The sequence below is a fragment of the Sinocyclocheilus rhinocerous genome, unplaced genomic scaffold (assembly GCF_001515625.1).
Source record: "Sinocyclocheilus rhinocerous isolate Xijiao unplaced genomic scaffold, SAMN03320098_v1.1 scaffold4110, whole genome shotgun sequence".
In the NCBI taxonomy this organism is placed as follows: domain Eukaryota; kingdom Metazoa; phylum Chordata; class Actinopteri; order Cypriniformes; family Cyprinidae; genus Sinocyclocheilus; species Sinocyclocheilus rhinocerous.
In genome coordinates this window covers 112,037-139,136 of record NW_015661987.1, presented here as the reverse complement: position 1 = coordinate 139,136, position 27,100 = coordinate 112,037, and the positions used below count along the sequence as shown (strand labels likewise).

General features: G+C 39.3%; 1 protein-coding gene, 1 long non-coding RNA gene and 1 pseudogene across 2 annotated transcripts; 2 read left to right on the top strand and 1 right to left on the bottom strand.

Annotated features, from left to right (window-relative positions):
• Positions 1-48: 48 nt before the first annotated feature.
• LOC107727043 (uncharacterized) lies at positions 49-5,510 on the bottom strand. The gene is made up of 3 exons (XR_001638319.1): positions 5,353-5,510; positions 236-331; positions 49-167 (listed from the first exon to the last, which is right to left on the bottom strand). It is a non-coding gene; the product is annotated as an uncharacterized LOC107727043 (long non-coding RNA).
• A 6,970-nt stretch (positions 5,511-12,480) lies between these two features.
• Positions 12,481-22,148, top strand: LOC107727042 (uncharacterized). The gene is made up of 15 exons (XM_016536794.1): positions 12,481-12,630; positions 14,900-15,052; positions 15,127-15,411; positions 15,508-15,582; positions 15,708-15,780; positions 16,419-16,510; positions 17,040-17,312; positions 17,402-17,689; positions 17,757-18,032; positions 18,226-18,264; positions 18,339-18,407; positions 20,631-20,731; positions 20,787-20,958; positions 21,935-22,006; positions 22,135-22,148. Exons 1-15 carry the CDS (start codon positions 12,549-12,551, stop codon positions 22,146-22,148), a joined length of 2,064 nt encoding a protein of 687 aa, XP_016392280.1. The 5' UTR covers positions 12,481-12,548.
• A 247-nt stretch (positions 22,149-22,395) lies between these two features.
• Positions 22,396-23,489, top strand: LOC107727041 (uncharacterized; annotated as a pseudogene).
• Positions 23,490-27,100: the final 3,611 nt, after the last annotated feature.

The following is a 27,100-nucleotide window of genomic DNA, read 5'->3' as shown; positions in this document are numbered from 1 at the left end:
ATGTTTCACACACACACACACACACACACACACACACACACACACCTTGAAGAGGCCCTTCAGCATGATGTCGATGATCTTGTACTGCTGGTTGACGTCGCTGAGCTCCACCAGGTTCTTCAGCGCGTTCAGCTGATCCTTCCTCTTGGTCTCGAACAGATGCTTATCTGAGGAGACGTTCAGGAGAACGACACACTCTCACACACACACACACACTCGTGTCTGAGGAGGATACAGATCTCCAGGTTGGAGTCGTGTCGGGGTCTCTGTGTGTCCGAGTAGGAGCCGAGAGCCGCCAGCAGCAGCAGAGCGCAAACCCTCAACATGACCACTAGAGGGAGACAAACTCCAGTCAACACTCGATCACGAACCACAGAGTGAACCAAAGCACTGTCTGTTACACAAATATACAATATCATGTAAAAGAGGAAAATTAAACGAAACAAGCATAAATTAAATGTGACTGTTCAAATCCTAATGGCTTGTTATATTCCTCATTTGTAAGCTGTTTGATTATTATGAAATTTGCTTGAGCACAAAAATATTAGCTGTTTTGAAACAATATGCGTTATAAAAAGCGTGATACACATAAACAGGAACAGAATTAATAATTCAGCATAAAATCAGTGACAGATTAATTAAGAATTCAGCTGATAAACGTCACTTCAGACAGAATACAACAGCCTCAGTTCAGATTTACAACATCAAGGAACAAAAGTCTCATTCAATCAGAAAATACCATTCTGTCATCATTTACTCTCCATCATGTCGCTCAAGCTTGTATGAGTTTCTGTGAATCACAAAAGAAGATATTTAGAGGAATGTCCAAGCAGTGGAAGTCAATGGGGTCCAAAGTTGTTTGGCCCTAATGTTCTTCAAAATATCTTCTTTTGTGTCACACAAGTTTGAAACGACAAGATGAATGACATATTTCTGGAGAACCCATCCCTTTAAAATATATTTCACTGAAGATTAAAACAAAAATCATATGACGTTGTAAATAATAGATAAAGTCAGTGAGTGTGTGGTTTGGATGTGATGCTCCAGCTTCACTAACAGACATCATAAACCCAGAGGGATCTGACAGATTTATGATTAATATTTCATGCCTTTGCTCAGAGCCAGACCGCTTCAGAGGGATGTTCTACTTCCTGTCCTGAGACTCAGATATCAAACCAGACCAAACCGACCATAAACCACCACTGACAGACATTAACATCATGATATAGAAACGAAAACCATCTCAGACCAGACCAGACCGACCCTGACCCATCACTGACAGACTTTAACATCACATTACAGAGACAAAAACCATCTCAGACCAGACCAGACTGACCAGTCACTGACAGACGTTAACATAATGATATAGACGAAAACCATCTCAGACCAGACCGACCCGTCACTGACAGACGTTAACATAATGATATAGACGAAAACCATCTCAGACCAGACCGACCCGTCACTGACAGACGTTAACATAATGATATAGACGAAAACCATCTCAGACCAGACCGACCCGTCACTGACAGACGTTAACATAATGATATAGACGAAAACCATCTCAGACCAGACCGACCCGTCACTGACAGACGTTAACATAATGATATAGACGAAAACCATCTCAGACCAGACCGACCCGTCACTGACAGACGTTAACATAATGATATAGACGAAAACCATCTCAGACCAGACCGACCCGTCACTGACAGACGTTAACATAATGATATAGACGAAAACCATCTCAGACCAGACCGACCCGTCACTGACAGACGTTAACATAATGATATAGACGAAAACCATCTCAGACCAGACCGACCCGTCACTGACAGACGTTAACATAATGATATAGACGAAAACCATCTCAGACCAGACCGACCCGTCACTGACAGACGTTAACATAATGATATAGACGAAAACCATCTCAGACCAGACCGACCCGTCACTGACAGACGTTAACATAATGATATAGACGAAAACCATCTCAGACCAGACCGACCCGTCACTGACAGACGTTAACATAATGATATAGACGAAAACCATCTCAGACCAGACCGACCCGTCACTGACAGACGTTAACATAATGATATAGACGAAAACCATCTCAGACCAGACCGACCCGTCACTGACAGACGTTAACATAATGATATAGACGAAAACCATCTCAGACCAGACCGACCCGTCACTGACAGACGTTAACATAATGATATAGACGAAAACCATCTCAGACCAGACCGACCCGTCACTGACAGACGTTAACATAATGATATAGACGAAAACCATCTCAGACCAGACCGACCCGTCACTGACAGACGTTAACATAATGATATAGACGAAAACCATCTCAGACCAGACCGACCCGTCACTGACAGACGTTAACATAATGATATAGACGAAAACCATCTCAGACCAGACCGACCCGTCACTGACAGACGTTAACATAATGATATAGACGAAAACCATCTCAGACCAGACCGACCCGTCACTGACAGACGTTAACATAATGATATAGACGAAAACCATCTCAGACCAGACCGACCCGTCACTGACAGACGTTAACATAATGATATAGACGAAAACCATCTCAGACCAGACCGACCCGTCACTGACAGACGTTAACATAATGATATAGACGAAAACCATCTCAGACCAGACCGACCCGTCACTGACAGACGTTAACATAATGATATAGACGAAAACCATCTCAGACCAGACCGACCCGTCACTGACAGACGTTAACATAATGATATAGACGAAAACCATCTCAGACCAGACCGACCCGTCACTGACAGACGTTAACATAATGATATAGACGAAAACCATCTCAGACCAGACCGACCCGTCACTGACAGACGTTAACATAATGATATAGACGAAAACCATCTCAGACCAGACCGACCCGTCACTGACAGACGTTAACATAATGATATAGACGAAAACCATCTCAGACCAGACCGACCCGTCACTGACAGACGTTAACATAATGATATAGACGAAAACCATCTCAGACCAGACCGACCCGTCACTGACAGACGTTAACATAATGATATAGACGAAAACCATCTCAGACCAGACCGACCCGTCACTGACAGACGTTAACATAATGATATAGACGAAAACCATCTCAGACCAGACCGACCCGTCACTGACAGACGTTAACATAATGATATAGACGAAAACCATCTCAGACCAGACCGACCCGTCACTGACAGACGTTAACATAATGATATAGACGAAAACCATCTCAGACCAGACCGACCCGTCACTGACAGACGTTAACATAATGATATAGACGAAAACCATCTCAGACCAGACCGACCCGTCACTGACAGACGTTAACATAATGATATAGACGAAAACCATCTCAGACCAGACCGACCCGTCACTGACAGACGTTAACATAATGATATAGACGAAAACCATCTCAGACCAGACCGACCCGTCACTGACAGACGTTAACATAATGATATAGACGAAAACCATCTCAGACCAGACCGACCCGTCACTGACAGACGTTAACATAATGATATAGACGAAAACCATCTCAGACCAGACCGACCCGTCACTGACAGACGTTAACATAATGATATAGACGAAAACCATCTCAGACCAGACCGACCCGTCACTGACAGACGTTAACATAATGATATAGACGAAAACCATCTCAGACCAGACCGACCCGTCACTGACAGACGTTAACATAATGATATAGACGAAAACCATCTCAGACCAGACCGACCCGTCACTGACAGACGTTAACATAATGATATAGACGAAAACCATCTCAGACCAGACCGACCCGTCACTGACAGACGTTAACATAATGATATAGACGAAAACCATCTCAGACCAGACCGACCCGTCACTGACAGACGTTAACATAATGATATAGACGAAAACCATCTCAGACCAGACCGACCCGTCACTGACAGACGTTAACATAATGATATAGACGAAAACCATCTCAGACCAGACCGACCCGTCACTGACAGACGTTAACATAATGATATAGACGAAAACCATCTCAGACCAGACCGACCCGTCACTGACAGACGTTAACATAATGATATAGACGAAAACCATCTCAGACCAGACCGACCCGTCACTGACAGACGTTAACATAATGATATAGACGAAAACCATCTCAGACCAGACCGACCCGTCACTGACAGACGTTAACATAATGATATAGACGAAAACCATCTCAGACCAGACCGACCCGTCACTGACAGACGTTAACATAATGATATAGACGAAAACCATCTCAGACCAGACCGACCCGTCACTGACAGACGTTAACATAATGATATAGACGAAAACCATCTCAGACCAGACCGACCCGTCACTGACAGACGTTAACATAATGATATAGACGAAAACCATCTCAGACCAGACCGACCCGTCACTGACAGACGTTAACATAATGATATAGACGAAAACCATCTCAGACCAGACCGACCCGTCACTGACAGACGTTAACATAATGATATAGACGAAAACCATCTCAGACCAGACCGACCCGTCACTGACAGACGTTAACATAATGATATAGACGAAAACCATCTCAGACCAGACCGACCCGTCACTGACAGACGTTAACATAATGATATAGACGAAAACCATCTCAGACCAGACCGACCCGTCACTGACAGACGTTAACATAATGATATAGACGAAAACCATCTCAGACCAGACCGACCCGTCACTGACAGACGTTAACATAATGATATAGACGAAAACCATCTCAGACCAGACCGACCCGTCACTGACAGACTTTAACATCATGATATAGAGACAAAAACCATCTCACACCAGACCAGACCAACCCCGAACTGTCACTGCAGGACTCACAGATATGAGGTTCTGGTCTGGTCTGAACAGGACTGGAAGCCATTTAAAGATCGTTTCCTCCAAACTCTAGTCGTGTCTGATTTGAGGTTAAATCCTTTGAAATCAAACAACCCTACATCACGTCCTCATGCCTGCATGGGTTAACCAGTTTAACTGGTTAGTCCTGACAGTTCACAGCTCCAGTCAACTACCCACAAACAAATCTAACAGAGATAATAATTCACAAAAAGCGGTTCAAGCACCGTGATTCGGTGACAGATGGGAACAGAATTATCACATGGTAATAGAATCATTATCAGATTAATTCACTCTGGTATTCAAACAGCGCTGTCAGATACCATGGTATTACTATGGTATATGATTCTGCCATCATCACACAGCAGTATTTCTCTATAGCTGACCCTTCGGCTGACTGACCGAGGCCAGATGTTAATATTTAACACCGAATAACAAATAATCGCGAGCGGTGTTTGATGCGGATCGCCGCTGCACTCGCTCACTCACCTTCAGCGTCAAGCGCGCGCGATCATCGGTTAAAAACGCGTCGATCAGCCGTCGGATTCGAGCTCTCGTTTGGCGATGCGAGCGGCGCGTGCGATCGGATCATTCACATGCCGCGCGAGTGCAAGAGTGCGCCGCCGGTTTCCGCACGGAGCGCTTAAGCGACGCACGCGGGCTGACGTCACAGGCGTCCGTCATCAATAGAATTATTCGAAGGGTTTTAATTCTATAGACTTGACAGATGAAAACGGATCAATACTGATATTTACCGACACACGACACAAAAAGCAACAGATACATTAATAAATAATTTAATTACGAATTAATCAGTAGCGTTTTTTGATATTACAGATAAAATATAAAAATGTAAGCATAACTAATAATAAGGGATATCAACCAATAACCATTTTTCTTACCACACACGAAACATTAGTAATTATAATTAACTGATAATACAAATGAATAATAATCAAACATTTGTCACTATTGCGATCATAAAGTGAGCAACAAATGATCATTTATAGTAAAAAAAAAAAACTTAAATAAAGAACCATTTTGTCTGAAATTATAAATTAACTCATTATAATTAATAGTACAAAATAAAATTGTGGCTAGCAAATTACTTGTATTTAAACAAATTATTGTTAAAAATGAATATTAATCAACCATTTTTGTTACAACACAAACTGAGTAATTGTAATTGATAGGGCAAATGAATATTAATCAATAACCATATTTGTCTCTTCTACTCAAATTGTAAAATGAGTAACTAACTAATAATTATTTATAGTAAAGTTATTTTTATTCAATAACCATTTTTGTGAGCACTTCATAAAATGAATAACTTTAAATAGCAATAATGAATATTAATAAATATCCATTTGTCACCATGCAAATTACAAAAATTCGAACTAATTATTATTAAAAGTAACAATGAATATTAACCAATAACCATTTCATTACACAAATGACCGAGTAACTAATTATTAACAGCAATAATTATTAAACAATAACCTTTTTTGTTACTAAACAAATGAAAATAATAACAATTCCGTTAAATATTAAATAATTAACTAATTATTATTAATGTAAATAAATAGGCATATAAAAATATTTCAGTAACAATAACAAACGTCTTCAGCAGGAATAGAAGTCAAACTCATCAGAAGTGTATTATTGTGTGTGTGTGTGTGTGTTACCGATGAGCAGTGTGTATTTATGTGTGTGTGTGTGTGTGTGTGTGTGTGTGTGTGTTACCGATGAGCAGTGTGTCCATATGTGTGTGTGTGTGTGTGTGTGTTTGTGTTACCGATGAGCAGTGTGTCCATATGTGTGTGTGTGTGTGTGTGTTTGTGTCTGTGTCTGTCATCTGATTATCTGATGCAGATCCACACTCCACGCTCCTGTGAACGTTCAGCACACACACACAGGTGTGGTCAGGTGTTTATAAGTGAGACGACACTGATCTCAGCTTTGCAGGAGGAGTGTTTGGTACATGATCGGAGTGTGTGTGCTGCAGGAGCGTGAGGGAGGACAGCAGGAGCAGACAGTAGCTCTGCAGTGATGAAGATGAGGATGAAGAGGCAGATAAAACCTCCTCCAGCAGCCTGACGTTTCCCAGCAGCAGAGACACCGCTGAAACACACACACACACACACTCATCAGGTCATGAATCTCAGCTTCAGTAATGTGTTTGCGCAGGTGTGAGTGTGTGTGTGAGTGAGAGAGTGTGTGTGTGTGTGTGAGAATATGTGTTGTGTTTATGAGTGTGTGTTACCTCTATCAGTAGCGTGTGATGGACACACACATGAAGCAGTGCAGGATAAGTTTATTATGAATAAATGTTGCATAAAGTACACAAAATAAAATAGGCCTACAAGAAAACATTTTTATCCATCCCACAAGTTTTGTAAGTCCATGTATTTTATTATTATTATTGGTAATATTTTTATATTCGTTGTTATGTATTTGATTTATTTTCCCTGCATTTAAATCTCTTTACTTAACGTTCAGGGCTGCGTTTCCCAAAAGCATTTTAAGCCTAAATTGATTGTAGAACCATGTCATCAACTGGCTTACGATGCTTTTGAGAAACGCAGCCCTGAAGAGTTTTGTAAATAACTTCGAGGAAGAGCTCACTTTGCCTGGCTGGACAGTACGCATATTTAGCACTTTTATTAACTGAACAAGGTTTTTAAAAATATTTAGAACGTTTATTGCATTAATTCAGAGATTTTTTTTTTCTTGTGTAGGTATCATTGACTGGAAGTCTGTCAGTCCAGATGTGAGGAAGACATACAGAGCGGAGTTTGAGCTCACCAGGTGTGATTTGCTAAATTGGTTAATGTCACTTAACAGAAGGTTACTAAACTCTTCTGACAATGTTTTTAATTTTATAACTTGGTGGTTTTGTCAACGATATATTTTTCTCTATCAGGCAAAACATTGTTTTTAGGGTAACACTTTACAATAAGGTTTTATTTGTTAACATTGATGTATTAACTAACATTAATTATGAGCAATACATTTGTTACAGTATTTATTAAGCTTTGTTAGTATTAGTTAATAAAAATACAGCTGCTCATTGTATAAATTTTTTTTTTTTAAACTATATACGTATCAAAGACTCTGAGCAGCATGCCTTCGACATCCCAAGTCCTCTGTGCATGATATTGTACACAGAATGAGCAGGGCAGTCATCAGGATTTAGAGGAGGCTGATTGCTTTCCCCACCGCTGATGACCTGGAGGCAGTGGGAGCAGGTTTTGCACAGCTAGGTGGGTCTCCAGCTGTCCATGTGCTAGCTGGAACAACAGATGTCTGTCACATCCGAACTGAACCACCAGCGACGCCCAACACTATTTCGACGGGAAGCTGTTCCATTCTGTTCAGCTGCAGGCCGTCACTGACCGCCAGGGGAAGGTCCTCAATATCTTTGTTGGGTATCCCAGGTCTGTGCACAATGCCAGGGTGCTGAAGAACAGCCCTGTTTACACTGGACGCCTCTATCCACCTGCAGGAAAATTAGACTCTGCAAATCAGTTAAAGGAACACTCCACTATTTTTGAAAATAGGCTCATTTTCCAGCTCCCCTAGAGTTAAACAGTTGAGTTTTACCGTTTTGGAATCCATTCAGTCGATCTCCGGGTCTGGCGGTAGCACTTTTAGCTTAGCTTAGCATAGATCATTGAATCTGATTAGACCGTTAGCATCTCGCTCAAAAATGACCAAAGAGTTTCTATATTTTTCCTATTTAAAACTTGACTCTTCTGTAGTTACATCGTGTACTAAGACCGACGGAAAATGAAAAGTCAACATGCTCATTTTCTTGGGGGGGGGGGCAAATAATACAGGAGAGATGTTGTAAATTTCCACATTGTTCTTTTTTCATCTCTTTATTTATGAATGTTATTTTCTTTATTTCTGTTATTTTCTGAGAAGCTCAAGAACTGTAGTTCTTTGGTAATTGTAATATTGTTTAGGTTTCTCTTCTGATAGTGAAGCAGTATTAAAGCACATCACCACCAGACATTTGTAGCAGGTGCCTCATATACAGGAATCAATTTCACTTATTTCTGAAAAAAGTAATGATGGAATAAAAAAGTTAAATAAAAAGTAAATAATGAGCTGTATCAATAGAGTACTGATAATTATTGATCATTTTCACAGATGAAATCATTATTTAACTATAGCCTACCCATCCTTAACGAGACACTTAAACTTTTTCAGTAATAATAAAACATTTTAATCATTGTGTAATCTGTATTGATGTGTTCAATTTTCTGTGCTCATGACTTGGTAACACTTTACATGGTAAAGGAATAGGTAATGTTCAAAATGTATTGGCTTAGTAGCTATTTGTAGAAACTAACACTGAATAAATGCAGATTAATAAATGAATGCAGTGTGTTTTTGTCCATTTTCTATTAGAATTGAATATGTTTTTGTATTGGTTTGCATTGCAGCTACATATCACTAAAAACCCCTATAACAATTAAAACCATTCGTATTTAGTGTTTATTTTTTACAGCAGAGAATGTTTATGAGTTTATCAGTTCTGTATGGATTTCAAGGTAATGGTCCGAGCATATCTTCAGGGCCCGGGCTTTAAGAAGTAAATATTAAAATAAAGGGAACGTGCCAGTTTGGTCGTAAGGACGTACTCGCCACGTTCCAGGAACGTACCACTATAACGTCGCCAGGACGAATATGGGAACCACAAAGTTACGTCCAAGCGGCAACCTCTCTGTCTCTCTCTTGTGAAACCAACAAGGAAGTGACTAAAACTGTAATTCATCGACTGGCCGCTAGAGGCTGGCTGCAAAAGGGAGTCAATCCCATAGACTCCCCATGTTAAAATGCCCAACTTTACAGCAGAAAAAAACATGTTTACAGCCTGGTACAAAAAGTGGTTTTGGTCTATATAGCTAATTTTGCCATTCATGACAACTGTGAAGGGGTGAATGTTTTTTATAACTCGTCCGTTTAAATTATATTAAGCCTTAAAATTCTGCATAATTAAAGGCATGGCCACTTGAGTGACCGGTGGATTGCCGCTCTGCTCCACAAAAGGCAAAAGACTCGCTAGAGTGTGAAACTTAGAAAAATGACTTTAAAGGCAGAATACCGTATAACTCCGTATAGCTGGCACAGTAATATTGACGAACGACTAAACAAATGCAGAGCACCGTAAATTAATTTGAGCGATCTAAAACAAAGTCCAAGAGCGGTAACTGATGTTATACTGTGTTCTGCCTTGGTTTCTCCAGGGCTTTTCTCCAAGACATTTATACACATGATAATGGAGGTCATGAATGTCCCAAAATGATCAATAACTCATTTTCGACCAAAAACGAAGTTATGGTGTTTTGTCTTTGCACGGCAGCACTGCTGTCACTATAGATGGTTTATGGCATGGTTTCAGCATGGTTTTTGCCCATTTTCGATTATCCGGGAGTGACGCGTGGTGACGCGCTGCCAAGATGGCGGCGGTTGGCTCCGCCCACTTTAGTCTTCAAAAATGCTCTTCAGAAAACTACGAGTGACATCACGGACACTACGTCCATGTTTTTTACAGTCTATGGTTACGTCACTGGTACGTTATTTGGTAAATCTCTGCGACGAATATGGTACGGTCCAGTTATTCGTCACAACGTAACTGTGTTAGCTGGGTCTAAGATTAATTTTTCTCCGCCATGGCACTTTTGTTATATTTTTGTTGTTTAAGCATCAATTAAAAAAAACAAAAAAGAAACGTTTCTCCGCCATGCATTCGAAACAGCAATGTTAATATTGCATTTCCTTCTTTTCGGATTTCATAAGCCTGGAAATATATAGGCCAGTATAAATTAATGGAGTAATGGCATAACTTATGACAAAAGAACCGTGATAAGAAAAAACGAATGACACGATTCGTTTAGTGACTATATGGGGAACGACTAAGTGGGGAAGTCGTGGCCTAATGGTTAGAGAGTCGGACTCGTAACCCAAAGGTTGCGGGGTTCGAGTCTCGTACCGGCAGGGATTGTAGGTGGGGGGAGTGAATGTACAGCGCTCTCTCCCACCTTCAATCGAACCCCCAACTGCTCCCCGGGCGCCGCAGCAAAAAATGGCTGCCCACTGCTCCGGGTGTGTGTTCACGGTGTGTGTGTGTTCACTGCTGTGTGTGTGTGCACTTTGGATGGGTTAAATGCAGAGCACTAATTCCAAGCATGGGTCACCATTTGGCCACATGTCACTTCACTATATTCGCTCGTAACAGCGCTGTGCACCATAACGAATCCACATCCCGCCACGACCCTCGCACTCTGCCAGCTCCAAGCGCTTTCATTTTCATTTTTATTTGTAATAAACACCTCTGAGACCTGTTTTTGTCTGACCTCCACTGTTTTTGTTTGGTCAGTTACATATTTTAATTGCATGTGCATTTTATTTTATTTAAATCTCAATTAAATTTAAAGTTAATCCATAATCGAGATTTAAATCTGAGTTTAAATTTATGCTGCAACAGGATTAAACTTAATCTTAAATATAACTTAAATCCAGGATCAAAATGATGGGTAAAATGTAAACCTGCTTATTTTTAAAAATAAGGTTTAAAGTTTGGTGCAACAGAATTGTAAACCTTGATTTAATCTAGATTTAAGATTAAACCTTGCAAACTATTTAGCTAATTAGAAAAAATAAATAAATGCACATAATGTCTGAAGTGGGCAAGCGGCAATAGTGATCCTTTAAAATATAATTTGAAGAAGAAGTGTTTCTTTCACCAAATAAGCATTATGTAACTATAAAATATACTCAATTGTTCTCCCTCTTCATTAGACACTCGCTTTCATTTATTTCTGTTTCCGCTTACATGTTTTTAAATCTGTTTCATTGAGTTTCCAAATAATGTCTCAGTGCCTTAGATATAACTCATAGAAGCATATATTCTCATGCACACATGCGAAGTCTGTAGCTGTTATTTCTATGAAATTATTTTGTCTTTGCGATTCTGTTACAAAATCGTTTTTTTTTTCACTTATTGAACTTGAGGGTACCTTTCTAACATGAAATTGAACTGATATGTCGAACATATTCTACCTGCCTTCCTGATATAAATTACTATAAATTTGATATGGTAATTAATACTGAGACACTAATTTGGGCAAAGAGCACTAATGACTTGTTTAAAACATGAAGCTTAAAGACTTGCAACTCAACTGCGCGCTGACAGGTCAGCTTCACAAACAATATAACGTTACATTTGCTTAAAGATTATTACAAAGATACAGTCATATTAACGTTACTTAAAAATAATAGATTATACGATTATCAATAATATCTTTAATGTCTGATAATCTTGAATTACGCTATTTGCACTAATGCATATCATTATAGCCTACACACTTTATGTGAACATTTTGAGAACATTATAAAACCGACATCTAACGTACTATAACTTTGTGAAAGAATTGTTTAATGTTAAAATATATGATGTGTTATTTATTCATTGATCATTGACTGACTGGCTAAAACACCGTATGTTGATAAGCCTCTCCATTTCTCCCCAGATACGCATGATGTGTCATCGTTCTGTTTTCTTATTGGTTAAAACATCTACCGCTATTTTCTGTAGGCTACCTTTTCGCTTGCTGTGAGCTTTTGCTTTCAGCAACATAAAAATTAGTCAAATTTACACTTAAAGCCTTTCAGTCATGGGGACGAGTGTGGCGACGAAGATCTTTGCTGTGCTTTGTGTTTTTCTGCTTTATAGGACTCCACTTTTACTTCAAGCAGGTAAATCATTTAAAGTTTCTGGATTTATCAGAGAACTTAAGTGAAAGTAACGAGATTTAAAACGTCTTTGTAACGGAATAAATTTAATTTGAGAAGAAATGCATGCTAACATCGTATATAAAAGTATGTATATATATTAGAATTATTTTTAAATATATAATAGAATTATGTTTATAGGCTAACCTTATAAACTAACCTTCCAATTAAAACGTCGCAGGTGTTTTTGTGTGTATGAGCTAGCCTACAGCATTTAATAAAATGTAGAAATAAGATCAGTAAAACGCGTTATAATCATCAGATAAATCCAATTATAGCTGAAAAACGCCTATTTAGCCAGGATTAAGTGTAGTATGAAACGAAAACAGTAATAATAAATTGTTGTGGTTTTGTTCTGTCTTCCTTCTGCGCGCGCCTTCCACATAAAGCCACTCCGGCCTATTTTAAAAATTAAATTAATTTTCGTTTTACTGCTGACCGACTAAAATTAAAATTCATAGCCTATTTTAAAAAAATAGAAATAAAATGTGTTAAAGTGCTGAAGAAATGTAAAATCTGAGTACCCCGTGAAATCTAAATCTAGCTACCTATTAATGGACAAATTCAATCTTATTTATTCCTCCATATGATGGTTCATGTGCAGAGGCGGACAAAGTACTCAACTCCAGTATCAGTTAATGAAATTACGGTATTTGGTAATATTTTCACGTATACAATTTAGCAAAAATAGACAATATTGTGTCTAATATATATCACAATATTAACTTCTTATTATTGAATTGTTGTAAATAAATATCACATTTGCAGCTGGTCAGTGCTCAAAAAATGCTGGGAAATCACTTGATGTAGCCCCAAGAGTGATTACTGATAAACTGTCTGAAAAAAAGAAATCAAGTTTTAGAGAAGAAAAAAAATCACCCACTGACTTTCAAAGCTGCTAACGACTTTCTACTTCGAGGACCTTGATAGAAATCTAGTGGAGTGAAAAGTACAATATTTGTCTTTCAAATGTAGTGAAGTTAAAGTTATTTAGTTCCCAGAAAAAATAATGCTCAAGTAAAGTACCGATACTCGAAAAGTGTACTTAAGTACAATACTCAAGTAAATGTACTTAGTTACTGTCCGCCTCTGTTCATGTGCTTGGGTTAAAACAATATATATAGTTTGTTTACTGATTCTATGCGTCCATACATCCATCTTCCATATGATACTGGCTAGTGGGTGTGCTGATTACTAACATACAGCGGGGTAATGATATCCAAGAGGTTATTGGCCAATTTGGAGTAGACGTCACAGTTACGTCACCTGCAGCTGCGCGCGCATTGTGGTGGCAGAAAAACACTGGTAACTAATGGAGGGAAACGGATAAAATCCATGGATTAAGAGAAGAAAAAAAAGTATTGTTGTGCCTTTGGGTGTCAGAATTGGAATAGAATGCTGTCCTCAAAGAAGCTAAACGCAGATGTTTAAACGGACAGACTATGGATTAAACCTGCTATGAGTACTCTACTTTTAAAGCATAAATTTGATTTGAACAATAGGTCTACATAATATTTACATATGCAGTTCATAGGGGACATATTGTATTAGCCCTACAGTTACAGCATGAAATAGCCTATTTAAACCTATAACATTTTACATAACATTCACCTATTTTATCTCACAATTCTTGACGTTTATATCTCCTAGTTCGGATTTAACATCTCAATTTAATTCAACAGTTATGAGTTTGACGGAGTACAACATGTGCCACAGTATTTATTGTACATAGAATAATGAAGGTTTTCTCATCTGAAGCTTTATTACTGTATGTTTAAGTAGTGTAAAAACTCTGTAGATGAGCCTTTAGGCCAACTTCCCTCATGCTCATTCCAACCACACGAACATGATCAACTGTAGTGCTGTGTATTTCATCAGGAACAAAGGACCTTTGACCCCTCTTCCTATTCGTCTCACACCAGTAGAATTCATTTTACAAAGCACATAATCACATGTACTCCTGTTTATATTATCCGGAGATTCTGACCTGTACGACATGAGTTTTGCAATGTTTGTGTCAGTATTTTCTGAATGAGAACACGGTTAAACCTGTGCAAAACGAAGGCATTTTTTTGTGGAGTTTTGCAGAAAACACTGAGAAAATTGGAACTTAAGAGAAAACAGGTGAAATGTCTTTGTTTAGAGCATAGGTTTGGGAAATGGGGTCAACTGAATCAGATACAGTGTGTTAGCAATCGAGAAAAACTCACTGCTTTATTGCTCTTTACTGCAGAGAAACACTCGTTGTATTACATTTACACGGCTTTGTCCAAACCTGTCAATCAGCCGGGCATCTATGAATTCAGCGCTATGGGTCTGCTAGATGACAGACAGATCGACTCTTACAATAGTGAGGAACATGTAGACGAGCAGCTCAGAAACGGCAGTGAGTAGATCAAATTGTATTTGTTTGATGATCTGCTGCAGATGCAACTGACTGATAGATTCCTGTGTTTTCAGCTCCTCCAGATGTTCATGTGTTTGCAAAAAGGTCTATTAGTGACAAATCCAAGCTGAAACTCACCTGTCTGGCCACCGGCTTCTACCCCAAAGACATATTCTTGACCATCAGGAAAGATCTCACATCTCTGCCTGAAGATGAGGTTGAATCCACAGGAATCAGACCAAACCATGATGAATCCGTCCAGCTGAGGAAGAGTGTGGAGATCAACGAGGATGAAAAAGCAGAATATGATTGTTTTGTGTCCCACAGAACCCTCAAAGAACCAGTTATCGTCAAATGGGGTATGCCATCTAAAATCATTAATTGAATTATGATATGCATCGTAATGCTTTTTCAGATATTATTCAGAATTCAAATATTATTAATGTGGTTTTCAGGACATCAGGAGAAAACTACTGAATCATTGACTGCAGCTTATACTGAAGAACCTGTGCTTGAGAAAGGGTCTGCTGGTATGTTTTGTCTATTGCTTTGTTATTTACTTTGCGTTTGTAATTTGTTATTTTGTTTTCAGAATTGTGATTTGTTTTGCACTTCTCGGCCACCGTAGAGATTTGACGTTTCACTGTTTCTCCAACAGGACGAGAGAATGCTGGTGAAGCACCAGACAGCAGTGCCACTGTGTTCATATTTTCTCTCTCTCTCATATTTCATTTTCTTTGAATTACTGTCTCAACGCACTCAAAGACACATTACAGCATAATCAGCTAATTGATTTTTATATATATATATTATAATCAGTCTGAATTGTTTTAAAATGATTTTTTTTTTTTTTTTTTTTAAAAGGGATTCAATGACAGCTTAAACAGATAATAAATAGCTGATCTGACTAATTAATGTTAAGTTTATTAACATGGTTTTAATTAGGGCATTCATCTTTATACGAACAAATGAGTATTATTTCTTTCCTCTGTCAGAATCATGGAAGGTACAGACATTCAAGCTGAATTAATATTTGCTAATATTTAATTATCTGAATGATTGAATTACTAACTCTGTTTGTAAACATTTTGAGAACAGCAAATAAAACCATCATCTAACCAACTATATCTTTGTGGAAGAATTGTTCATTGTGAATATATCATTGACAAACGTCCTTACGAACACTGAACTGTCCATCACTGTAAAAATAAACCAGTTTTTTGTGTTGCTTCACCACTTTCTGCCCAGACGCAGATCAAATTTCAATGATGGCATTATCGTGTTATTGTCTTATTGGTTAAAACATCCGCTATTTTCTGCAGCTCGAATTCTGCTGTTTTGCGTTAGGCTAAATTCACGCATAAAGACGTTTCAATATGCGAGCAAGTGTCACAACGAAGATCTTTGCTCTGCTGTGTGTTTTTCTTCTTTATGGGACTTTGCCTTCACTGCGAGCAGGTAAACGATTCAAAGTTTCTGCGTTTATCAGAGAATGAAAGTGAAAGTAACGAGTACGCGTCGTGATTTGAAACGTCTTTGTAACGACAGAAATGAAATGTGATGAGAAATGCATGCTAACATCGTATAGACCTATACAATATAAAAGTAATACGAGTTGTCAACTAAAAATCTATAAATATCAACTAATAAATTTCGATCAACACGGCAGCGGCCATTTGCCAACACCGTTATGTGATTGATCAGCATTAGAGGTTTACAGATTAAACAGGACTGTTTTAGGGGCATCAAATTAATTTAACAAAGACTAAGATCCTATCGGATAAGCAGAAATATGTGTTTTTAATATGTGTTTTTTAAGTAATATTGCGTCGGTTCAGATATGGAATGTTGACTAGGCTACAATGTCTCTCAGAGAATTACAGATGCATGAATTATGATAATAGACTGTTTACCTGCTTTCTCATTCACTTTAATCACAAACCAGTGAATAGATGTTTAATTCACATTTTATTGCTCTTTACTGCAGAGAAACACTCGCTGTATTACATTTACACGGCTTTGTCCAAACCTGTCAATCAGCCGGGCATCTATCAGTTCACTGCTATGGGTCTGCTAGATGACAGACAGATCGACTCTTACAATAGTGAGGAACAGAGGAAGATTCCCAAACAGCAGTGGATGAAAGAGAAAATGCAGGAGGATTACTGGGAAAAAGGCACCCAGTCCAGAAAGAGCAAAGAACAGTGGTTTAATGTGAATGTTGATATTCTGATGAAACGCATGAGACACAATGAATCAGGTGAGGAACATTCACACAGTGTAACCTGCATATACACATGATCAATCCATTTATATTTTCATCTCACAGACATTTTGTGTCCATTTCAGATCTTCATGTTCTTCAGTGGAGACACGGTTGTGAAGTTGAGCGGGAGGGAGATGAAGTGAAGTTTTCCAAAGGCATTAGTGAGTACGGCTATGATGGAGAAAACCTTCTGTCTTTTGATATTGAAGAGTCTCAGTGGGTCGCCGCAGTTGACGCAGCTGTACCAACCAAGAGAAAATGGGAAAGCGTGCCGATCCTAAACCAATACACCAAAGGCTACCTGGAGATAGAGTGTGTGGACTGGCTCAACAAATTCAGAGAATATGGAAATGAGGAGCTCAGAAAAGCCTGTGAGTAAATGTACAGTATTAGTATTTGTCATTTATCTGATTGATAAACAAACTCCTGTGTTTTCAGCTCCTCCAGATGTTCACATGTTTGCAAGGAAATCCAGTGAAACCAAGCTGAAACTCACCTGCCTGGCCACCGGTTTCTACGCCAAAGACGCGACGATGACCATTAGGAAATATTGCACATCTCTGCCTGAAGATGAGGTTGAATCCACAGGAATCAGACCAAACCATGATGAAACCTTCCAGCTGAGGAAGAGTGTGGAGATCAATGAAGATGAAAAAGCAGAATATAATTGTTTTGTGTCCCACAGAACCTTCAAATCAATTATCATAAAACTGGGTAGGTAAACTGAAAGCATTAATTCAGTCATTAATGCACAAGCATGGTAATGACTTACTCTGATATCATTCAGAATATTCAGATAGTTTTCCATCTTTACTCATCTGTATGAAATATCATGTAACCTGACACATTGAGATTAAATATTATGTCTGAGAATAGTACTACGCTTGATATTATCATGGTTTTCCAGGACAAGCTACTGGATCATTGAACGCTGAAGCATCTGCTGGTATGTTTTTGTTTTTGCAAATTTCAAGTAGATTCAAACCACATCAATGTGACATTTCACTGTTTCTCCAACAGGACGAGAGAGAGCTGGAGAAACATCAGACAGCTGTGTGACTGGCTCTCCGGAGAAAGTCATTCAAACTGGTAACTCCATTTTAAATGGAATATCAGTGTGTTTCTGTTTCTACACAGGATAAATCTCATTTAGATTCAGGGCTTCTTACAAGAGGAGCTCAAACAGAAGGTCATGTGCTGCTGTGCTTGTGTGCATCACGTATGACGTATAATACACTGATCAGCCACAACATTAAAACCACCTGCTTAATATCATGTCACTCCCCCGATGCATAGAGGCACTGACTCCACAAAACCTCTCAACTTGTCCTTTGGTTTCCAAGCATGGTCGTCGGAATGAGGGTGGGGCAGGACCCACCCACTTTTGAAGAAAAATTATATTGGACCCACCCACTTTTACCGTCTCTAATTCAGCGAATATGTGTACTTTTCAGAGCGCCCTCAGTAAAATCCATTCCACTTGACGAATGCCTTAATAAATTAAACTCCATTTAGCTGCCGCCTTGAATTCCACGCTGCTGCTTGCTCAAATCCATTCCACTCGGCTCATTCAGAGTCCATATAAATTAAACTCCATTCCGTGTTTTCACTACTCGCGGCTGCTGCACTCCCGCGACACAGCAAAGTAAACAAAGCATCAGCATCTGCTGCTCAGATACACCGTTCCCTACCTGATACTTTATTTCAACTTTTCGATTATTTCCTTGATTTTGATTTTTATTGAAAACAAAAGCCTTTCCTATGTGATATGAGATGTGAAAAGGGAGAAAAATGATTTCGGCAAAAGGCGGACCCGAACTCGGTTCGCTAGCATCAAAAACACTACGCGACCCGCGTTACCACTTACACCACTGGAAATGTTGCTCAGCAGCCGTCATTTGTAATGTTGTCACGTTAGTGGGCGTGTTAAAGCCATCTTAATTTTGCCTTAATTGTCTTTTTGAATTGAGTAGAATATGTACAATTTATTGAGATTGTGATTGCCATATACATTTTTGTCCTTGAGCTGAATACCTACCTCTAGTGTTGCATACCGGTCACTGCACCTAAATAATACCTGTAGGGTCCTGCTTAAAGGGATGTAGTAGTCAGCCTAAGATGCCTGTCAGTTAATACAAACAATTGTCCAACCGCATGGCGGTAGGTTGCTTTGTGAGAGTGGAAACTCTAAATGAAAATAAATGGATTATACTTACCTGAAGCGTGTTGACTGGATGGATACTGGCTGGTACAGGGCAGAGGTGAAGTAAATAGCCACTGCCAAGCAGGCGGCCTATTTGCACTTTGTGTAAATAGGCATTGTTAATTAAAAGGCACCACACTACAGAAAATGGCATATATTCCAGTAAATTTTTTTCTGGGGGAGGACCCACCCACATTTATTTTGCTTCCGATGCCCATGTTTCCAAGACACCAAAACATTAGTAGCAGATCCTTTAAGTCCTGCAAATGGTGAGGTGGGGCCTCCATGGATCAGATTTGTTGGTCAAGCACGTCCCATAGGTGCTCAGTGGGATTGAGATATGGGGAATTTGGAGGCCAAGGCAACACCTTTCAAAGCATTCCTGAATAATTCCTGCAGTGTGCATTATCCTGCTGAAAGAGGCCACTGCCATCAGGGAACACCACTGCTATGAAGAGCTGTAAGTGGTCTGCAACAGTCTTTAGGTAGGACGTGTCAATGGTACATGCTCATGACCCTGACTCCCGTTTACCTCTTGCATCACTTTTGGTAGGTACTAACCACTGCATACCGGGAACAGCCCACAAGATTTTAGAGATGCTCTGAGCCAGTCGTCTAGCCATCACTATCTGGCCCTTGTCAAAGTCACTCAGATCTTTTAGCTCGCCCATTTTTACTGCTACCAACACATGAAATTCAAGAAATGACATTTCACTTACTGCCTAATACATCCCACCCCTCGACGGGTACCACTGTAATGATATAATCAATGCTATTCACTTCAGCTGTCAGCGGTTTTAATGTTGTGGCTGATCAGTGTAGTGGATTACCAATAAAGATAAACCAGCATGGAAGTTTAACCTCATCATCCAATTCTGTTTTCAAATCAAAAGTAGAAGTACATAAACAGGGTTGTAGGATTCTTTTCTTGGACTGAAATCAAATTAAGTTTTCCAGTCTTCTTTGGTCCCATCAGGATTGCTGTGGGATTTTGGGATTATCATTACAATTCATTGTATTTGTTTCCTTCTGTTACTGTAATGTTTTTGGACTGTGTTTAATGAGCTTCGAAAGTTATTTAATGAATAATTTATTTCTCCTCATTGCAGAGAAACACTCGCTGTATTACATTTACACGGCTTTGTCCAAACCTGTCAATCAGCCGGGCATCTATCAGTTCACTGCTATGGGTCTGCTAGATGACAGACAGATCGACTCTTACAATAGTGAGGTTGACTGCTATGGGTCTGCTGGATGGCAGACAGATTGACTATTACAATAGTGATGGACAGAGAAAGATTCCCAAACAGCAGTGGATGAAAGAGAAAATGCAGGAGGATTACTGGGAAAAAGGCACCCAGTCCAGAAAGAGCAAAGAACAGTGGTTTAATGTGAATGTTGATATTCTGATGAAACGCATGAGACACAATGAATCAGGTGAGGAACATTCAATATGCAGTTTAAACTGCATATGTTCAATCTATCCTTTAGGCAAGCAGTTGTTCCTTTATCTTGGAAGTGTCTTCGTGACCCCAATTTATACATCTGGTATACATCTGATATAAAAATCGAATTTTGAGTAATTACAGGCCTATTAGTATTGTGCCAATAATATCTGAGGTTGTAGAAATTAAGGTTGTAATTTCTAAGGTTGTACAAAAAGGGTAGCTAAGCTTCTAACTAAACATCTAAATAATGGCTATACTTCTTTGCATCCAATTCAGTTTGGATTTCATACTAATTATTCAACAGAATCAGCCAGTTGTGTTTAGTTGAAAAAGTTATATACTTACTGGATAAGAGTACCTGTGCTGGAGCTGTCTTTATAGATCTAATGAAGGCATTTGACACTGTGTTGACAATGAAATATTCAGATGTATCTGGATGATGTGCAAACTTTCCTTTACTTTGACCTCAGCAATGATCAATGTTCAGGATTGGCTCATCAAGTCAGATTTGCTATTGAATACTAAGAATACTGTGTGTTACAAAGCAATTAGTAGATGAGGTGAGGAGCATTAAACAGTTGTCTAATATTGTTCAATTTAATCTACAAAATTTTACAGTTTGGCCAGTTTTGACAGCTTGTGCTGCTAGGTCGGTTTTATGTTCAGTGTTTTTTTTTTGTTTTTTTTTTTGCAGAGAGAGAATAGTTTTACTAGTTGGTCCTTCGCAGGTGGTACAACTCTTAAGCTAATAGAATCATTATATAAGAAAGGTATAAAAGTGTTTTGGGGAAAAAAACCCTCTTTATTAAATTGCTGTGTCATTGAACACACACACACACACACACACACAATTTGCTTGCTTCATTTATGTTTTGCACAGGCTTGTCCCACCTCTGGTATTTGTTTGTCTTTTATGTAGAGTTTTATGTGTTGTTTGAGTAAGTGTCATTTTGCTTCCTGTCCAGATCTTCATGTTCTTCAGTGGAGACACGGTTGTGAAGTTGAGTGGGAGGGAGATGAAGTGAAGTTTTCCCAGGGCATTAGTTTTTTTTTTATCATAAATTGTTCACTTCTAATGTAAGATTTTTACATTAAACATAATTTAGAAATAAATGGCCATTTTCTACCCTGTTTTTGACCCTCTGGTTTCAACACTGTTTTTTAGGGGCAATCCTGTAAGACCGTTTTCCACAGAGCAGTTTCAGTATTGAACTGTTCGTCATACTGATTTCTGTTCTAACAGCAATAAACCACTCTAGGCTGTGCACGATGAGTTTCACTGACTGCCGAAAACTCAATATATTGCTTGCTTCACCACTTCTGCATCTTGACATCATCACGCTGTTTTCTTATTGGTTGAAACGACATAGGCCTTTTTCACGCTTCAGGGTTTCAGAATATGGAAGACCTTCCAGTGTAAACAACAATGGCTGAATCAACGTAGAGGTGACAATGTAGCATCCCTCATTGCTCTAATAATAAGCAACGGCAACCGTATTTGAGTTTTCATGCATTTCCAAGCAATGAACATGAAAGAAAGAAGTGGGTGCATGCTATTCAACATGTAAAAGGTCTGACTTTTATGGTCCTCAAATGTAGCACATTTGTTTGTATTCTGTGAACTACTCCTAAACCCACCTCACTACAGAGCCTACTAGGGTCACAGAATTCTGTGCAACGCCAGCACTTTACTGACTCTGATTACAGTGCCGGCACCAGTCGCAAGTGTCTCAGAAAAGGGACTCTTTCGTCCTGATTTATTTGGAACTGGAGAGAAACTTCACGAGAGTCTGTTTACGAACCGGTTAGAGCTCATTACGGATTTAACACCTGTCCTGTCCTTTCCTCCGATGACATTCAAGATGACAACATCGTTCCTGAGGTAACATCTGGAGCAGGCCAAGACTTGCAGTCACTCCTCTTCCAGGTATGTTTATGCATTACAACAACAACAACAAAAAAAACATTAAGTATGAAGCACATTTCCCCATAAGCTTTATTGCATATATTATTATTAAAATATTATGATTATTATTACTTCATTTAAGTCCTCTTGCAAGTCTTAATTTCATTTTAATCCATTTAGACACAAATTATTATTATTTATAAATATACATATTTTATACATATGCTATGTTTTGATGGTAAAGTAATTTCAGGTTGTATCACTGCACAGTGAATTTGGACTAATTATCTCTGACTCATCCTTGGATCTTTGCCCATATGGATGAGCAGACAGCAAGTAAATTCCACCATGCCTGAGAAGTTTAGGCAGTTTTGTCCAGAGGTTAGAGTCATCACTGACTGCATAGAAATAAGGTGCCAGAATCCATCTTTACTCACACTCCAGTCATATAAAAATGCCATACCTTCAAGGAGCTGATCGGTATTGCTCCATGTGGAGCAGTTACCTTTGTGTCCAGCTTGTACACAGGTTCCATCTCTGATCAAGTGTTGATGAAACAATCAGGGTTTCTTGACTTGCAGGAGCCAGGTGATGCTTGCATGGCTGACCATTGAGAAGATGCTGGCAGAACGTGGGGCCAGACTCATCATAACACCTTTTAAAACAGCAGCGCAGTTCAGGAAACAAAAATGCAGAGCGAACACAAGCCATAGCTCGTCTTCCAATTCTTGTTGAGAGAGCCATCAGAAGAGTGAAGGCGTTTCATATCTGGGATACCACGGTACCTTTGACCTTGTCTGAACCAGCTGTGGACTAACTGTTGCTTGATGAGCAACTTTCAGTGGCCATCATTACATCAAATACACAAAATAATGTTATTTTTAGCAGCATCATATGACCCCTTTAAAGGTCACAAAGTGGTATCATAGCCATTTAATATGAATGAGTGGATTTTCTGTAATATAATGTATTAGATCTATATATGTTGTATTTCTGGTATTCAATATTTTTATTTTGTGCAGTTTAATATGTAAATAGTAAAAACACAGTGTAAATAGAATCCTTGGATGCTCTCCTGAGCGCAAACACAAATATGCATTGGAGCTTTGCCTGATCTGTCTCGCCAATATCCTACTTTTGCAGCCTCAACTGAGGGTGCTCTTGCTTTCATTTGAGGGTGCTTAGCACCCTATAGCACCCTAGTAGAACCAGGACTGCCCCCCTCCGGGTGAATAGACATGCACATGTTTACAGAAGTGTTGACAAAAAGCAGCATGTATGTGAAACAATGATGGTGAAAAGCGTGCATGAGGCTTTGCACACACTTGCTGTGTGTGATGAGATTCACAATGAGATCACTTTGGATTTCAGTCACACAAATGATGCATTTACTGATGCATTTTCGTGTCAGCGCATTATTAAAAACAAATGAGATATATAAGAATAAGAGGCATATTCACCAGAGTCAAAGTCGTCACGTCCTGCTGTTGTCATAATAGCTGTAACATACAGTGCCCGGTTGCATGAAAGCCCTTAAGCTAAGAAATCCCTTAGTTATAAGGTTAAGGGTACCCTTAGTGAAACTTGGGTTGCAAGAAAAAACCTAAGGTCAACTTAAGGAACCTTAAGCCTGACATTAATTATTCTCCCTTAAGCGTTGCTACAAATTCCTTAGTAACCATTTCACCTTAATAAATTTAAGGGGCCAAAACAGCTCCCTTAAGTCATTTTAAAAGTGTTTAATATATGCCGACTCGCGCATATGATCCTCTCCGTGCGATCGCGTCTCTGGACCGGGGCCAAAGTCAGACTGAGCGCTGCCACGGTTCGCGTGACACATCGTGAAACCAGACCTCATTTGCCCCAATCGAAAGCATATTTACACTATCTGAATCGTTCCCTATCACCTACATTGTGCACTACGTGCCATTCACTGTACATGAAATACTACAATGTGAACAAGTGACCGATCTCAGCCGCAGTTTCAGCGTCTATAGTGTGATCTTCTTTATGCACCAAGAGCTTGTAACACTCCAAAGAGAAAGGAAAAATTGAAATCGCATCATATGACCCCTTTAAGACTAACATATTGATACTAACACCCAAAAAACTTTATTTTATTTGCTGATTTTATGTTAACTGAGAGAAGGAAGTAGCCAACCAAGACAAGGTTTGGTTTACGTTTTTTGTTTTCAGTGATCTTGGTATTCTCCATAACGCAAATATATTAGTACAACTGTGGTTGTATCTAAAGTGAGATTTGTGGTTTGTTAAGTTCTGTTTATTGTTAGATGTAGTAACTATAGCAACCGTAGGCACCCATTGCCGTATGTTGCCAGAAACTACCGTGAAACACTTGATAAGGGTGAGAGTTAAGACGTTTGTTGCAATGCTCTTAAAGAAATCCCTTGCCTCATGGATTTTTTCCCCATCAGGGATAGCCATAGGTCAAATTACTTAAGGGCTTTCATGCAACCGGATTTTGAACTGTGATACTGATGCAATGATCAATCTTTACTCTATTACAGCAGTATCTGGACATTTAGTGTCTATGATACTTTTGAGTCCAGATTTGGTTTTAACTAAATGTCAGTAATGTGAAAAACTGACATTTAATGAACAAACTGTCTTTACATCAAACTGCCTTGACTCCGATGTAAAAGCACCATTAGTTGAAACACTCATGCAGTGTAGGTCAAGATGACTGAATTAAACGCATGTACCGTAATATTTGCTGCTCATGGAGCTGGCGAGACTATGACATGAACTCACCATACATACACAACATGTGTTTGTGTGAGAGAAACAAGTGACCCGTTCTGACAGGGGTTTTAAGTTTCATCTCCAACTGCAGCTTAAACTCTGCTCCGCAGTAAAACCACTTCCTGTTCGCGTTTCAGAGAGCCATTTCCCATCACGAACGCTGTATGTGCTTATATACAGACGTGTCCGGCCCGTGGGAAATAAATTGTTAAATAAATCAATTATTTAATTATTCACAAAGCTTCTTTCAGCTCCTGTCCGAAGAAATGAAATAAGAAACAGTTCCAGTAGAGACAACGCAGTTCGAGGAGTGTGTGTGGGCACTGAAATCTCTGTGGGTTTGAGTGTGTGTGAGAAAGACAAAGTTTATTGTCACTTTTAGCCTGTGTGGTGGGAGATGAGATGAGACAATGTGTCTGCAGAAACCACAGTGAACGTTTAAAGGGGTCAGGAAGACCAAACAAAGTAGTTTCGCTTTCACAACGAAACACAGCATCACACACGGTGGTCTTGAGTGAGTGTTCGGAGGGCTTGCGGCAACCACATGTGACAATGTGACAAACGCTGTAGAGAGAAAGGAAAAATTGAAATCGCATCATATGACCCCTTTAACACAGTCATCATGACAAACGCTCGAGACACAAGAGACAAAGACTTCCCCAGATGACAACAGGACACTTACACTATACTTTAACAATAGTGATCAACCCTCACTAGTCTCAACCTTTCTCTCACTAGATCTTTAACCAGTGAAAGATTCTGCCTGGGCGGCTGCGAGATCCTACACCACCTTCATGGAAATTACAAGAAATGCACAAAAGCATGTGACGTCTGAGCATTATGGGCTACAGAACGGATGGATTGTGGTAGTTTAATTCTATTAATGTTTAATGAATCATCCAATTTAATCCAAACTATAAATTCTAACTCATTTAGTAGCTATAATTGTGTGTCCTCGTTTGTACTCGTGCTAGATAAAGTTAGTAAACACCCATCCGCTGACAGCCTCTCCATCCATGTTATTAATAGAGTTTGTCTTAATGACGGGAACTGCGATTTATAAGGCCAAGTTTGACTTTACGATATTCTGCGCGAAACATTGGAGGAGATACATTTGCGCTCGTTTCTAACGGTAAAACTCTATCTGTCAGTCCGATTCCTGCTGTGTAACTCTTACAGATAAAAGCATCTGCTGAATGAGTAACTAGGTACGTTTACATGGACACTTATGGCGCTTTTCCACTGCATGGTACGGCACGGTACGTCTCGATACGGTTCACTTTTGGGGGGTTTTCCACTGGGTACAGTACCTGGTACCTAGTACTTTTTTTAGTATCACCTCGGTTGAGGTTCCAAGTGAACCGTACCGTTACCAAAACGTGACGTGTAAACTCTGCTGATCACAGATTGGCCAGAGAGAATCGTCACTACCTGCGTCACTGAACTTGCGACACAAACACAA